This window comes from Trematosphaeria pertusa (assembly GCF_010094035.1).
Source record: "Trematosphaeria pertusa strain CBS 122368 unplaced genomic scaffold BU26scaffold_19, whole genome shotgun sequence".
NCBI classification, from domain to species: domain Eukaryota; kingdom Fungi; phylum Ascomycota; class Dothideomycetes; order Pleosporales; family Trematosphaeriaceae; genus Trematosphaeria; species Trematosphaeria pertusa.
The window spans coordinates 107,024-119,838 of NW_022987230.1; the positions used below are offsets into that span (position 1 = coordinate 107,024).

At 56.1% G+C, this 12,815-nt stretch overlaps 3 protein-coding genes across 3 annotated transcripts; all 3 read left to right on the forward strand.

The window, feature by feature from the left end:
- The first annotated feature begins 904 nt into the window (after positions 1 to 904).
- On the forward strand, positions 905 to 6,986 carry BU26DRAFT_609870 (clathrin heavy chain). The gene is made up of 9 exons (XM_033835958.1): positions 905 to 1,119; positions 1,176 to 1,196; positions 1,265 to 1,291; positions 1,351 to 1,728; positions 1,778 to 3,588; positions 3,736 to 5,420; positions 5,489 to 6,222; positions 6,270 to 6,389; positions 6,441 to 6,986. The coding sequence occupies exons 1-9, from the start codon at positions 1,075 to 1,077 to the stop codon at positions 6,672 to 6,674; spliced, it is 5,055 nt and encodes a 1,684-aa protein (XP_033677533.1). The 5' UTR covers positions 905 to 1,074; the 3' UTR covers positions 6,675 to 6,986.
- Positions 6,987 to 7,012: 26 nt separating this feature from the next.
- Positions 7,013 to 7,798, forward strand: BU26DRAFT_128104 (uncharacterized protein). Its single transcript, XM_033819607.1, has one exon. The coding sequence runs from the start codon at positions 7,351 to 7,353 to the stop codon at positions 7,756 to 7,758; it is 408 nt and encodes a 135-aa protein (XP_033677534.1). The 5' UTR covers positions 7,013 to 7,350; the 3' UTR covers positions 7,759 to 7,798.
- A 28-nt stretch (positions 7,799 to 7,826) lies between these two features.
- BU26DRAFT_466872 (pyruvate carboxylase) lies at positions 7,827 to 12,540 on the forward strand. Its single transcript, XM_033825238.1, has 7 exons — positions 7,827 to 8,339; positions 8,403 to 8,695; positions 8,922 to 9,496; positions 9,550 to 9,821; positions 9,897 to 10,089; positions 10,138 to 12,139; positions 12,194 to 12,540. Exons 1-7 carry the CDS (start codon positions 8,186 to 8,188, stop codon positions 12,296 to 12,298), a joined length of 3,594 nt encoding a protein of 1,197 aa, XP_033677535.1. The 5' UTR covers positions 7,827 to 8,185; the 3' UTR covers positions 12,299 to 12,540.
- The last annotated feature ends 275 nt before the right edge of the window (positions 12,541 to 12,815 follow it).

Genomic DNA, 12,815 nt, shown 5'->3' on the forward strand with positions numbered 1-12,815 from the left:
GTGGGTGAAGGGAGGAGGGAAGGGTTGAAATTAGGGAACGGAGAGAGCGCGTCGCAGACGAAGGTTGGGCTCGGCGGGACGGTGGTCTCGCTTCCGGCCTGGCATCAAAATTGTCTGTGCCCCGTTGCTGCCCAATCACCGCGGACTGGCCGCTTTCTAGAAGACGCACTATTTTCGGTCACGATAGGCGAAGGGCAGACTGGGCATGTGAAATGTGTCTTACTATGTGCTACAGCAAGACAACGTAGAGACTCCACCTCAGACGCTAGAACTTGAGTCACACTGTTATGGTTTCAAGGAGAGCCGTTGCTCGACCACACGATGCCAGACTCGTAAATCAAGTTATTTCATGCTAACACCTTGATAGGGCCGCTTGGAATCGGAGGAGTCACAGTCGACGTTGCTTTTTCCCATCACACAGCCCGTCTGACGTGTCTTTGGCAAGCGGACACGCTGCTTCAGTTCGTCAAGTTCAGAGTCATATCCTGAACAGCCTTGGCCTTTTGAGTGTTATTCTAGGGGAGTTCAAGAGTAGTAGCAGGGTTAAGAGCCGCGATGACCTTCAATAGCTATGTGAGTATGCCAGGTAATACCAGGCGGAACGGGATCAGTCTCTTGACTTCGAGGTTGCCGTGCTTTGCCTGTCCTGTATTCGTAAAGTTCTTCGTCAGGAGAACTGGGTAGCCTGTAGTGAAAGACGTATCTAAATATCTTGAAGCCACCATTCATCCATCAGAATCTGCACGACTAGTTCCATACTTCAGACTGATTCTACGGAAGATATTAATCTGAAGTAACGACAGCCCTATAAATAATAGCAGTCACGTGACGACCCGGTTCGGGTTAGCGCCCAAGCCCCGGTCGGTTAGTTTACGACACCTGGTCGAGCTCCTTTACAGAGCAGCACCTCCACAATCTTACCCACCGTGACTTTCCCGACACTCCCTCATTCCTCTATTGCGCGCTCCTGGCGTTCTGCATCTGGGTGTAATTCTGCCTTCCTCCTTTCGATACCCCTCTTCTAATCGTCCGCTGCCTCGCGTCCGGTGAGCCCGGAGCTGGTCTGGCGCAAGCATGGCCCAGCGACAGATTCCATTGTCCGTCACGCAGCCGACGCTGGTGAGCTCTCCATTAGTTAACTAAGAAGGGAACATGCGCTAATAGATGATTGACAGCTCACGAACCTCAACATCCTCGTACGTCAGCCGCCCAGCAGATTCCTGCGCGCTCAAGCAATGGGGGAACAAGCTAACAAGAGAGGCAGCCGGCATCGATATCATGGCAGAACTGCGTAAGTGCATACGCTCCAAGGGCATCAGCAGCGGGAGCAGCGGCTAACAGCGCTTTCAGACACTCGAGTCGGACAAGTATGTCTGCGTGCGCCAGCAGAACAACGAATCCAACACTCCCGCCGAGACGGTCATCATTGACCTGAAGAACACGAACAATGTCATCCGGCGGCCGATTCGCGCTGATAGCGCCATCATGCACCTGACGGAGCCCATCATTGCTCTCAAGGCCCAAGGACGGACGCTCCAGCTGTTCAACCTCGAGACCAAGCAGCGCCTGCAGACATACTCCCATCACGAGGACATCCAGTTCTGGCGATGGATCAGCCAGACCACTCTGGCGCTCGTCAGCACAAAGTCGGTGTATCACTGGGATGTGCTCGATGGGAGCAATCCCCCGACTCCGCGGAAGATCTTCGATCGCCAGGAGCAGCTGGAGGTACGTCTCCCGAAATCACGGCAAGAATTATAATAACATTGCGCTGTAGAACAACCAGATCATCAACTACGTAACCAACGACGATGAGAGCTGGTCGTGCTTGGTCGGCATTTCTTCGCATCCGACCGGTGGCATTCGCGGCAACATGCAGCTGTTCTCCAAGGCGCGCAATGTCAGCCAACCGCTCGAGGGCCACGCGGCGACATTCGGTAGTATCCGCCTGGACGGTGCCCAATCCGATACCAAGCTGTTTGCTTTCGCGGTCAAGTCCGTCTCGGGAGAAGCCAAGATCAACATCGTCGAAGTCGACCATAACGCTTCGAACCCGGCGTTCCCGAAGCGACTCATTCCGATCCACTGGCCTGCGGAGGGTACGGGCGACTTTCCCCTCGGCATTCACATTGCGAATAAGTACGGCATCCTGATCGTGATAACCAAGTTCGGCTTCATCCACCTACACGACCTCGAGACCGGTACCGCACTGTTCTTGAATAGGATATCGGAGGAGACAGTGTTCACAACGGCGCGCGATGACGATGGCAAGGGTGTTGTAGTGATCAACAAGCGAGGGCAGGTGTTGCACACGACTATTAAGGAAGACGCCCTCATTCCGTACATCATGGAGAACCCGGCGTGTGCGGAAATCGCATACAAGCTGGCCTCTAAAGGCGGTCTCCCAGGTGCCGACCAGCTGTACTCTCAGCGCTTTGAGACTCTCATGCAGCAGGGCAATTATACCGAAGCCGCAAAGGTCGCTGCCAGCTCGCCGCGTGGATTCCTGCGCACGACCCAGACGATCAACAGGTTGCGCCAGATTCCAGCCCAACCTGGTCAAATTACTGTGCTTCTCCAGTACTTCGGCCAGTTACTCGATAAGGGCGGATTGAATAAGGAAGAGACCCTAGAGCTGGCGCGCCCAGTCTTCGCGCAAGGCCGGAAACACCTCATCGAGAAGTGGCAGAAGGAAGGGAAGCTGCACTGCTCCGAGGAGCTCGGAGACCTCGCAAAGCCCCATGATCTCAATCTCGCACTTGCCATCTACAAAGAGGCGAACGTCCCCCAGAAGACTGTCGCGGCACTAGCGGAATTGGGTCACTTCGATCTCATCCTTCAATACTGCGAATCGGTCGGGTATCGTCCAGACTACAACGTCCTGCTTCAGCACATTTTGCGTGTGAATCCTGACAAGGGGAGCGAATTTGCGTCCAGCCTTGCCAAGCATGAGGGTGGCCCTCTTATCAGCATCGATCGCGTCGTCGACATCTTCCAGTCCCAGGGTATGATTCAACAAGCGACAGCATTCTTGCTGGATGTCCTCTCGAACAACCTTCCGGAGGAGGGCCATCTCCAAACCAAGCTGCTGGAGATGAACCTGCTGAATGCACCTCAAGTAGCCGACGCCATTCTCGGAAACGAGATGTTCTCGCACTACGACCGGGCCCGCATCGCCCAGCTTTGCGAGAATGCCGGCCTTTTTACTCGCGCTCTGGAACATACCGATGACACAACGGCGATCAAGCGCATGGTCGTGCAGACTGATAAGCTCCCAGAGGAGTGGCTGCTCAACTACTTTGGCCAGCTTACTGTCGAACTTTCGCTTGACTGCTTAGATACCATGCTTACAGCGAACATCCGACAGAACCTGCAAGCCGTCATTCGAATCGCGCAGAAGTACTCTGATCTCCTTGGACCTACGAGGATCATCGATCTCTTGGAGAAGCATCGTACCGCTGAAGGCCTCTACTTCTTCCTAGGTTCGATTGTCAACGTCAGTGAAGATAAGGACGTTCACTTCAAGTACATTGAGGCTGCAACGACCGTTGGACAGTTGAACGAAGTTGAGCGCATTTGCCGCGAAAGGTACGTAGGTCGCGACACACACTCCAGCGTGTCCCAGCTTTCACCCTCGGAAAGCTGTTCCTGAAGGCCTTCAGTAGGCAAAGACCTAAGACATGCTACAGAGTTAACTTTCTTTGATTTGAGAACTCTGCTAACTCTGCCGCACAGCAACTTCTACGATCCCGAGAAGGTTAAGAACTTCCTTAAGGAGGCCAACCTCACTGAACAGCTACCTCTCATCATCGTTTGCGATCGGTTTAACTTCATTCATGACCTCGTCCTCTATCTGTACAAGAAACAGCAGTTCAAGTCGATCGAGGTCTACGTGCAGCGCGTCAACCCAGCTAGGACTCCGGCCGTCATCGGTGGACTCCTTGATGTTGACTGCGACGAGGGTATCATCAAGGGTCTTTTGGCTTCCGTGACACCTTCCTCCATCCCGATCGATGAACTTGTCTCGGAGGTCGAATCGCGTAACCGTCTCAAGCTTCTTCTGCCATTCCTTGAGCAGACCTTGGCTGCTGGCAACCAACAACAGGCCGTGTACAACGCTCTCGCCAAGATCTACATTGATAGCAACAACAACCCTGAGAAATTCCTCAAGGAGAATGACCAATACGACACTCTCGTTGTTGGAAAATACTGCGAGAAGCGCGACCCGAACCTTGCCTACATTGCCTACAGTAAGGGCCAGAATGATCTTGAGCTGATCAACGTTACCAACGAGAACTCCATGTTCAAGGCCCAGGCTCGCTACCTGCTCGACCGTGCAGACGGCGAGGTTTGGGACTATGTCCTGAGCCCCAACAATATGCACCGGAGGTCCTTGGTCGACCAGGTCATTTCCACGGCTGTTCCCGAATCGCAGGATCCCGACAAGGTCTCAGTTGCTGTCAAGGCTTTCATCACGGGCGATATGCCCGCAGAGCTTATTGACTTGCTAGAGAAGATCATTCTTGAACCGTCCAGCTTCAGTGACAACCCTTCCCTGCAGAACCTGCTCATGCTCACAGCAGCCAAATCAGACCGTGGCCGCATGATGGGCTATATCCACCAGCTCGAGCACTATACGCCCGAGGATATTGCCCAGCAGTGTATCGAGGTCGGCATGTATGAGGAAGCTTTCGAAATCTACAAGAAGCATGAGAGCCATGTCGACGCCGTCAACGTCCTGATCGAGCACATTGTAAGCATCGACAGGGCACAGGATTATGCGGAGCGTGTGGATATTCCAGAAGTTTGGAGCAGGGTGGCAAAGGCTCAGCTCGATGGTCTTCGTGTCACTGACTCCATTGAGTCGTACATTCGCGCACAGGATCCGTCGAACTTCCTGGAAGTCATCGAAATCGCCACACACGCAGGCAAAGACGAGGAACTAATCAAGTTCCTGAGAATGGCCCGTAAGACGCTACGCGAGGTCCCCGTTGACACCGCCTTGGCCTTCTGCTATGCTCGCACGAACCAGCTACCAGAGCTTGAAGACTTCCTGCGAGCTACCAACGTCGCCGATGTTGAGGCTTCTGGTGACAAGGCGTACGAGGAGGGCTACCACGAGGCCGCGAAGATCTTCTACACCAGCATCTCGAACTGGGCTAAGCTTGCCACAACGCTTGTCCACCTCGAAGACTACCAGGCTGCTGTTGAGTGTGCTCGCAAGGCTAACAGTATCAAGGTCTGGCGACAGGTCAACGAGGCCTGCGTCGACAAGAAGGAATTCCGCCTTGCCCAGATCTGCGGTCTCAATCTCATTGTGCACGCCGAGGAGCTTGCTGATTTGGTCAAGCAGTATGAGTACAATGGGTACTTCGATGAACTCATTAGCCTCCTTGAGGCTGGCCTTGGTCTAGAGCGCGGTAAGCTTGTTCACCTTTTTGAACCCCACCTACATAAGAAGTCCAGCAACTTATCTAACCCTAACCAGCACATATGGGAATTTTCACCTCACTCGGTATTGCGCTCTCCAAATACCACTCGGAGCGCGTCATGGAGCACCTCCGCCTCTTTTGGTCTCGCATAAATATCCCTCGGATGATTCGAGCCTGTGAGGAAGCTCATCTGTGGCCGGAGCTCATCTTCCTGTACGTCCACTACGATGAGTGGGACAATGCCGCCCTCGCCATGATGGAGCGTGCAGCGGATGCTTGGGAGCACCAGTCGTTCAAGGACACGATCACCAAGGCCGCCAATGTCGAGATCTACTATCGCGCCCTGGGCTTCTACCTCGAGGAGCAGCCAACTCTACTGACCGATTTGCTCCAAGCACTTACGCCTCGTATTGATGTCAACCGCGTCGTCCGCATGTTCCTTAAGTCAGACAACATCCCGTTAATCAAGCCCTTCCTTCTCAGTGTGCAAGGGCAGAACAAGCGGGAGGTCAACAACGCCCTTAACGACCTTCTGATCGAGGAGGAGGACTACAAGACTCTGCGCGACTCGGTTCAGAACTTCGACAACTATGACGCCATGGACCTTGCCCAGCGTCTCGAGCGACATGACCTGGTTTTCTTCCGCCAGATCGCCGCCAACATCTACCGCAAGAACAAGCGATGGGAGAAGTCGATCGCCCTTTCCAAGCAAGACAAGCTTTTCAAGGATGCCATTGAGACGGCAGCCATGTCTGGCAAGACCGATGTGGTTGAGGACCTGCTTCGCTACGTGAGTACTTCCTAATCTATTTTAATTCTTCCGCTAATCAAGTGCAGTTTGTCGATATCGGTAGCCGCGAGTGCTATGTTGGCATGCTCTATGCCTGCTACGACCTCATCCGCCCAGACGTCATTCTGGAAGTTTCATGGCGCAACGGCCTTCACGACTTCACAATGGTATGTTCCAATTTACTTTTGTTTTTGGAACCGTCACTGACTTCTCCACAGCCGTATATGATCAATTTCCTCGCTCAGCAAGCCGCCACGATCGAGATGCTCAAGAAGGACAACGAGGAGCGCAAGGCTCGCGAGGCTTCCCAGCAGAAGAAGGAAGAGGACACACCAATCCTGGGCTCTCGCCTGATGCTCACGCAGGGTCCAATGGGATCGGCGCCGTCACCCGGCCCGTACCAGCAGCCGAACGGTGTTGCTCCTCAGCCCACCGGGTTCAGGGCGTTCTAAATTCCTTCATCGTCCGGTTCCGCCCGCGAATCTGGGGCCTTGCCTTCACCTACATAGTTGACGTTTTGGCGGTTATGCAAAAGCGAGTGCGGGGTGCATACACTCTGGTCCTGGGCAGCGATGTACTCTACGGGCGTTTACGGTGGGTTCCATGTTTGGGGCATCTTGGTATGCGCCGAGCACTTCAGATGCATGTATTCTACACTACCTAATCACTTTCCATTGGTGATGCGTCCCTGCTTGCTTATTCTGGAGGCTTCGTATGTCTCTGATTGGTGTCTCGACGCTCTGCTGATGTGGAGTCGTGGATTTAAAGCCGGGCAAGCCACTAATGCGGATCCTCCGCCAAGGCTCGCTGTACTCTTGTTGAGCTGTCTCTTTGTGGTACGGTTCCCCATTCGGGCAATTTGTTTTGCTGGATGGGATGCTGGGAATGCGATCTCCACCCAGGCGACAGAGGGGACACAAGGAACATAACTACGCGGACTGGACCCTGAACCAATGCCCGGGCCGCCGCTGCGCTATCACCACCCCCTGGACCGACATACAGCGCTGGCGCAATTGCAACTGCAGGCTCATCCGAATCATCTTCGTAGCTACTGGTGGTGCCGGCGGTGTTTATCGAGCAGAGGTGTAGGGCTCGGAACAGCCACGGGCGCAATGGCCCTATGAGACGATGTTGTCGGCCCTCAGACGCAGCAGCTGTGCACCCGTTCTTCGGCTACTCCTAGGAGGTAGAGATGACGAGCCGAAGCAAAGCGCGCGCAGGAACTATCGCTGCTCCTTTTTCCCGCTGTGCCGAGCTAGTGTGCCAGGCGCCTTAGACGCTGGCGGAAAACCGCAGCCAGATGGGCTTGTCTGGGGGAGGGGGGAGGAGTACGTAGGCTCGGTGGCCTTTTTTTTCGCAGCAGGCGGGCTGGCGGTGAGCAAAAACAAGTGCGAGACGGAGGACGAAGTGTTCGATGCACGGATGGGCGCGCAGGAAATTTTTGCTGGGCAGCACGTCACGGGTGCGTTGAGGGCGTGGGATGGACGCGGCGGGTTTTATGAGTGTTCGACGCTTCCGCCGAGGGGTTGGCAATAAGTTTGACGCTGCCCGCGGCGTGCATGGGGTGTGCCTCCGGGCGGCGCGGGGAGTGGAGAGCTGGACGTGCCCGGCGCGCTTTATCGACAAGCGTGATGGAGGGGCAGCAGGGGGAGCTCCGGCCTGCAGCTGGCCCCCGGCCCTGGGAGCTCAGTTGCTTTTGCCCCGTCTGCAGACCGCACTGTCGTCAGAGCCGGGATTGCAGGCCGCCGTCACAGGTGAGAGATCTAGCCTGCTGCTCGCCTTTTAGCTCTCCCTCGGGCGCGTGAAGCTGTGTTACTGGGTGTTGGCTGGGACACTGCTCCGACACCGCCCTCCAGCCATATATCTTTTTCCCTCCCCCGCGGCCCTCCCCTCAACACCATTCTCTCCTCCCCTCTCACACCCACCCACACCCTCGCTGCCTGACTACCCGGAGTCATCCAAGATGACTACGCTCGCAGTCGACCAGAACGCTGCGTCGTCGGCCATTGACGAGCATGAGTTCGACGACGAGCACGGCGAGCACCACCCGCACCGCAACTCGGTGCACCACCGGCTGCGCGCGAGCAGCTCCATCATGCAGCTGAAGAAGCTCCTGGGTAAGCAGTGGCCGCGCAATTGGCCCTCCTGAAGCTTCTCGCCGTCTCTAACAGCTCCGCCAGTCGCCAACCGTGGAGAGATCCCCATCCGCATCTTCCGAACGGCCCACGAGCTGTCGCTCCACACTGTCGCCGTCTTCAGCCACGAGGACCGCCTGAGCATGCACAGGCAGAAGGCCGACGAGGCCTACGAGATCGGGGCGCGCGGCCAGTACACGCCCGTCGGAGCTTATCTTGCAGGCGACGAGATCATCAAGATCGCGCTGCAGCACAACGTCAACATGATCCATCCGGGCTACGGCTTTCTGTCTGAGAACTCCGAGTTCGCGCGGAACGTTGAGAGCGCTGGGCTTATCGTGAGTACCGCCCGTTGTTGTTTACCCTATGACGAAACGCGTTTAGACTGTGGGCAGCCGCACCTGCGGCTCCCATTTGTTGAGTCCATCGATGCCCGAGGGAGCTATGACGCGGGGCCGGGTGCACTGCACCGAGCTCCTGTGTGCCTTTGTGCGCGCCGATCGCGGACATCCCAAGAAAATTTTTCTTTTTGCTCCAGCAATTGACGCTTACTTTTGCCAATAGTTCGTCGGTCCGGCCCCGGAGACCATTGAGGCGCTCGGCGACAAGGTCTCAGCCCGCAAGCTGGCCATCAAGTGCAGCGTGCCCGTCGTCCCCGGCACTGAGGGGCCCGTCGCGAAGTTCGAAGACGTCAAGGCCTTCACCGACAAGCATGGCTTCCCGATCATCATCAAGGCGGCCTTTGGCGGCGGTGGTCGTGGCATGCGAGTCGTGCGCGAGCAGTCCTCCCTCAAGGACTCCTTCCAGCGAGCAACCTCGGAAGCCCTGTCGGCCTTCGGCAACGGCACCGTCTTCGTGGAGCGCTTCCTAGATCAGCCAAAGCATATCGAGGTGCAGCTTCTTGGTGACAATTACGGCAACATCGTCCATCTGTACGAGCGCGACTGCAGTGTCCAGCGCCGTCACCAGAAGGTGGTTGAGATTGCCCCGGCCAAGGATCTGCCAATTGAGACCCGCGATGCTATCCTGAACGATGCTGTCAAGCTAGCACAGTCGGTCAACTACCGCAATGCCGGCACCGCCGAGTTCTTGGTCGACAAGGAGAACCGATACTACTTTATCGAGATTAACCCGCGAATGTAAGTGGCGCCGGGCCAAGGCGGTCAATGGCAATGCTAACAGCCTCATTTAGTCAAGTCGAGCACACGATCACCGAGGAAGTCACCGGTATCGATATTGTCGCCGCGCAGATCCAGATTGCTGCGGGTGCGTCCCTCGAGCAGCTTGGCCTGACCCAGGATCACATCTCAACGCGAGGCTTTGCCTTCCAGTGCCGCATTACCACCGAAGACCCTTCTCAGGGCTTTGCTCCGGATACTGGCAAGATCGAGGTGTACCGCTCCGCAGGTGGTAACGGTGTGCGTCTTGACGGTGGCAATGGCTTCGCCGGCGCCATCATCACTCGTAAGTATACTTCCTAAACTTCCATTATGCTCTCTGCATTGTGTATCCGGATGAACTCCAGCTAACATAACCAAGCTCACTACGACAGCATGTTGGTGAAGTGCACATGCCGCGGTTCCACATACGAAATCGTGCGCCGGAAGATGCTTCGTGCGCTGGTCGAGTTCCGTATCCGCGGCGTCAAGACCAACATCCCTTTCTTGCTCAAGCTCCTCACACATCCCACCTTTATTGATGGCAAGTGCTGGACCACCTTCATTGACGATACGTAAGTCTCGGCCTGGTAGCCTTCAAGTCACTTAACTAATCATGTTAGGCCTGCGCTATTCGAACTCATCTCCTCCCAGAACCGTGCCCAGAAACTTCTGGCATACCTTGGAGAACTTGCCGTCAACGGCAGCCAGGTCAAGGGTCAGATTGGCGAGCCCAAGTTCAAGGGCGAGATCATCCGTCCTATTCTGCACGATTCGAATGGCACCAAGGTCGACGTATCCCAGCCATGCCAGAAAGGCTGGCGGAACGTGCTTCTCAAGAATGGGCCTGAGGGCTTCGCCAAGGCTGTCCGCGCGAACAAGGGCTGCCTTATCATGGACACCACCTGGCGCGACGCCCATCAGTCTCTGCTCGCTACCCGTGTGAGGACCGTTGACTTGCTCGGCATCGCGAAGGAGACTAGCCACGCCTACTCCAACGCCTGGGCGCTTGAATGCTGGGGCGGAGCTACTTTCGACGTCGCCATGCGCTTCCTCTATGAGGACCCGTGGGATAGGCTGAGGAAGATGCGCAAGCTCGTACCCAACATTCCCTTCCAGATGCTTCTCCGTGGAGCAAACGGCGTCGCTTACTCCTCGCTCCCAGACAACGCCATCTATCACTTCTGCGAGCAGGCCAAGAAGAACGGTGTCGACATCTTCCGTGTCTTCGATGCTCTCAACGACACCGATCAGCTCGAAGTCGGTATCAAGGCGGTCCTCAAGGCCGGCGGTGTCGCCGAGGGTACGGTGTGCTTCTCTGGCGATATGCTAAACCCGAAGAAGAAGTACAATCTCCAGTACTACCTCGAGGTCGTCGACAAGATCGTCAAGATGGGCGCTCATATTCTTGGTGTCAAGGATATGGCCGGTGTCCTGAAGCCGCGTGCCGCTACCATGCTCATCGGTGCTATCCGCGAGAAGTACCCTGACCTTCCTATCCACGTGCACACCCACGACTCTGCTGGTACCGGTGTTGCCTCGATGGTTGCCTGCGCTCTGGCCGGCGCTGATGCTGTCGATGCGGCTATCGACAGCATGTCTGGCATGACCTCTCAGCCTAGCATTGGCGCTATTCTCGCATCTCTCGAGGGTACCGACAAAGATCCTGGCCTAGACAGCCATATGATACGCCATCTCGACTCCTACTGGGCGCAGCTCCGTCTCCTCTACTCGCCGTTCGAGGCTGGGCTTACCGGTCCAGATCCTGAGGTTTACGAGCATGAGATTCCCGGTGGTCAGCTTACTAACCTCATCTTCCAGGCCTCGCAGCAGGGTCTTGGTGAGCAGTGGGCGCAGACCAAGAAGGCGTACGAGCAGGCCAACGACTTGCTCGGAGACATCGTCAAGGTTACTCCTACCTCAAAGGTCGTCGGCGATCTTGCTCAATTCATGGTGTCCAATGGACTCTCCTACGACGATGTCATCAACAAGGCAGAGCAGCTCGACTTCCCATCGTCGGTGCTGGAATTCTTCGAGGGGCTCATGGGCCAGCCCTACGGGGGCTTCCCCGAGCCTCTCCGTTCGCAAGCCCTGCGTGGCCGTAGGAAGATGGACAAGCGTCCCGGTCTGTACCTGGAGTCCATCGACCTCGCCAAGGTTAAGGCCGACCTCAAGTCCAAGTGGGGAGACGCCACCGAGTGCGACGTCGCGTCCTACGTCATGTACCCCAAGGTCTTCGAGGACTACAAGAAGTGGACCACCAAGTACGGAGACCTCTCGGTCCTCCCAACTCGGTACTTCCTCGCTCGTCCTGAAGTCGGAGAGGAGTTCCACGTCGAGCTCGAGAAGGGTAAGGTGCTCATCTTGAAGCTCCTCGCCATCGGTCCGCTCTCCGAGCAGACTGGTCTGCGAGAGGTCTTCTATGAGATGAACGGCGAGACGCGTGTCGTCACCGTCGAAGACCAGCATGCGGCTATCGAGAACGTCCGGAGGCCCAAGGCTGATCCGACGGATAGCAGCCAGGTCGGTTCGCCGATGGCTGGTGTGCTCGTCGAGGTGCGCGTCCATGATGGCAGCGAGGTCATGAAGGGTGACCCAGTGGCTGTCCTCAGCGCCATGAAGATGGTAAGTCTCTCCATATGTTCCCACTGAGATGAAGCAGCAGCTAACGAAAAACAGGAGATGGTCATCTCGGCGCCTCACTCAGGCAAGATCGGCAACCTGTCGGTGCACGAAGGAGACTCGGTCGACTCAGGCGACCTGGTCTGCAAAATTGTCAAGTGAGCTTTGCAAGAATGGATTTAGCTTTGCTTTTTCTTTTGCTTTGCATGCACCAAACCAATAGGGCTACTAACACTGTTGAATTGATAGGGAAGACTTCTAGCTGCGCAAAGCTGCAGTAGAAGCGACGCGATGGCTCGGTACAGGACGGCTTTGAGAATGGCTCCGCGTGCGTTTCGCAAGGGCGCTGCTTTCCGGTGGATGGACGAGAGGGCGAGGACGGATAGCCTTCTTTCTTACGTGGGTCGGGCGGCGGCTTCGATAAGTAGATAGCTACCGAATCACGGCTGATGCCGGTTTCTTCAAAGAGTCATGTGCGGTGCAGGCGACACAACCCTTCGAAGCATCTCTACGCAACGCTACTTGCAGGACCCCAAGATGCCTTTAACAGAGACGGACGGCAGCTCAAGTACGGCCTCGTTATCCTCATCCAGCAGCGCGACGAGTCCTTCCATTGGCTGGAACCCCTCGATGAAGCTCCCGGGCGCGGTGACCAGGAGTCGAAATACGACCTTTTTGG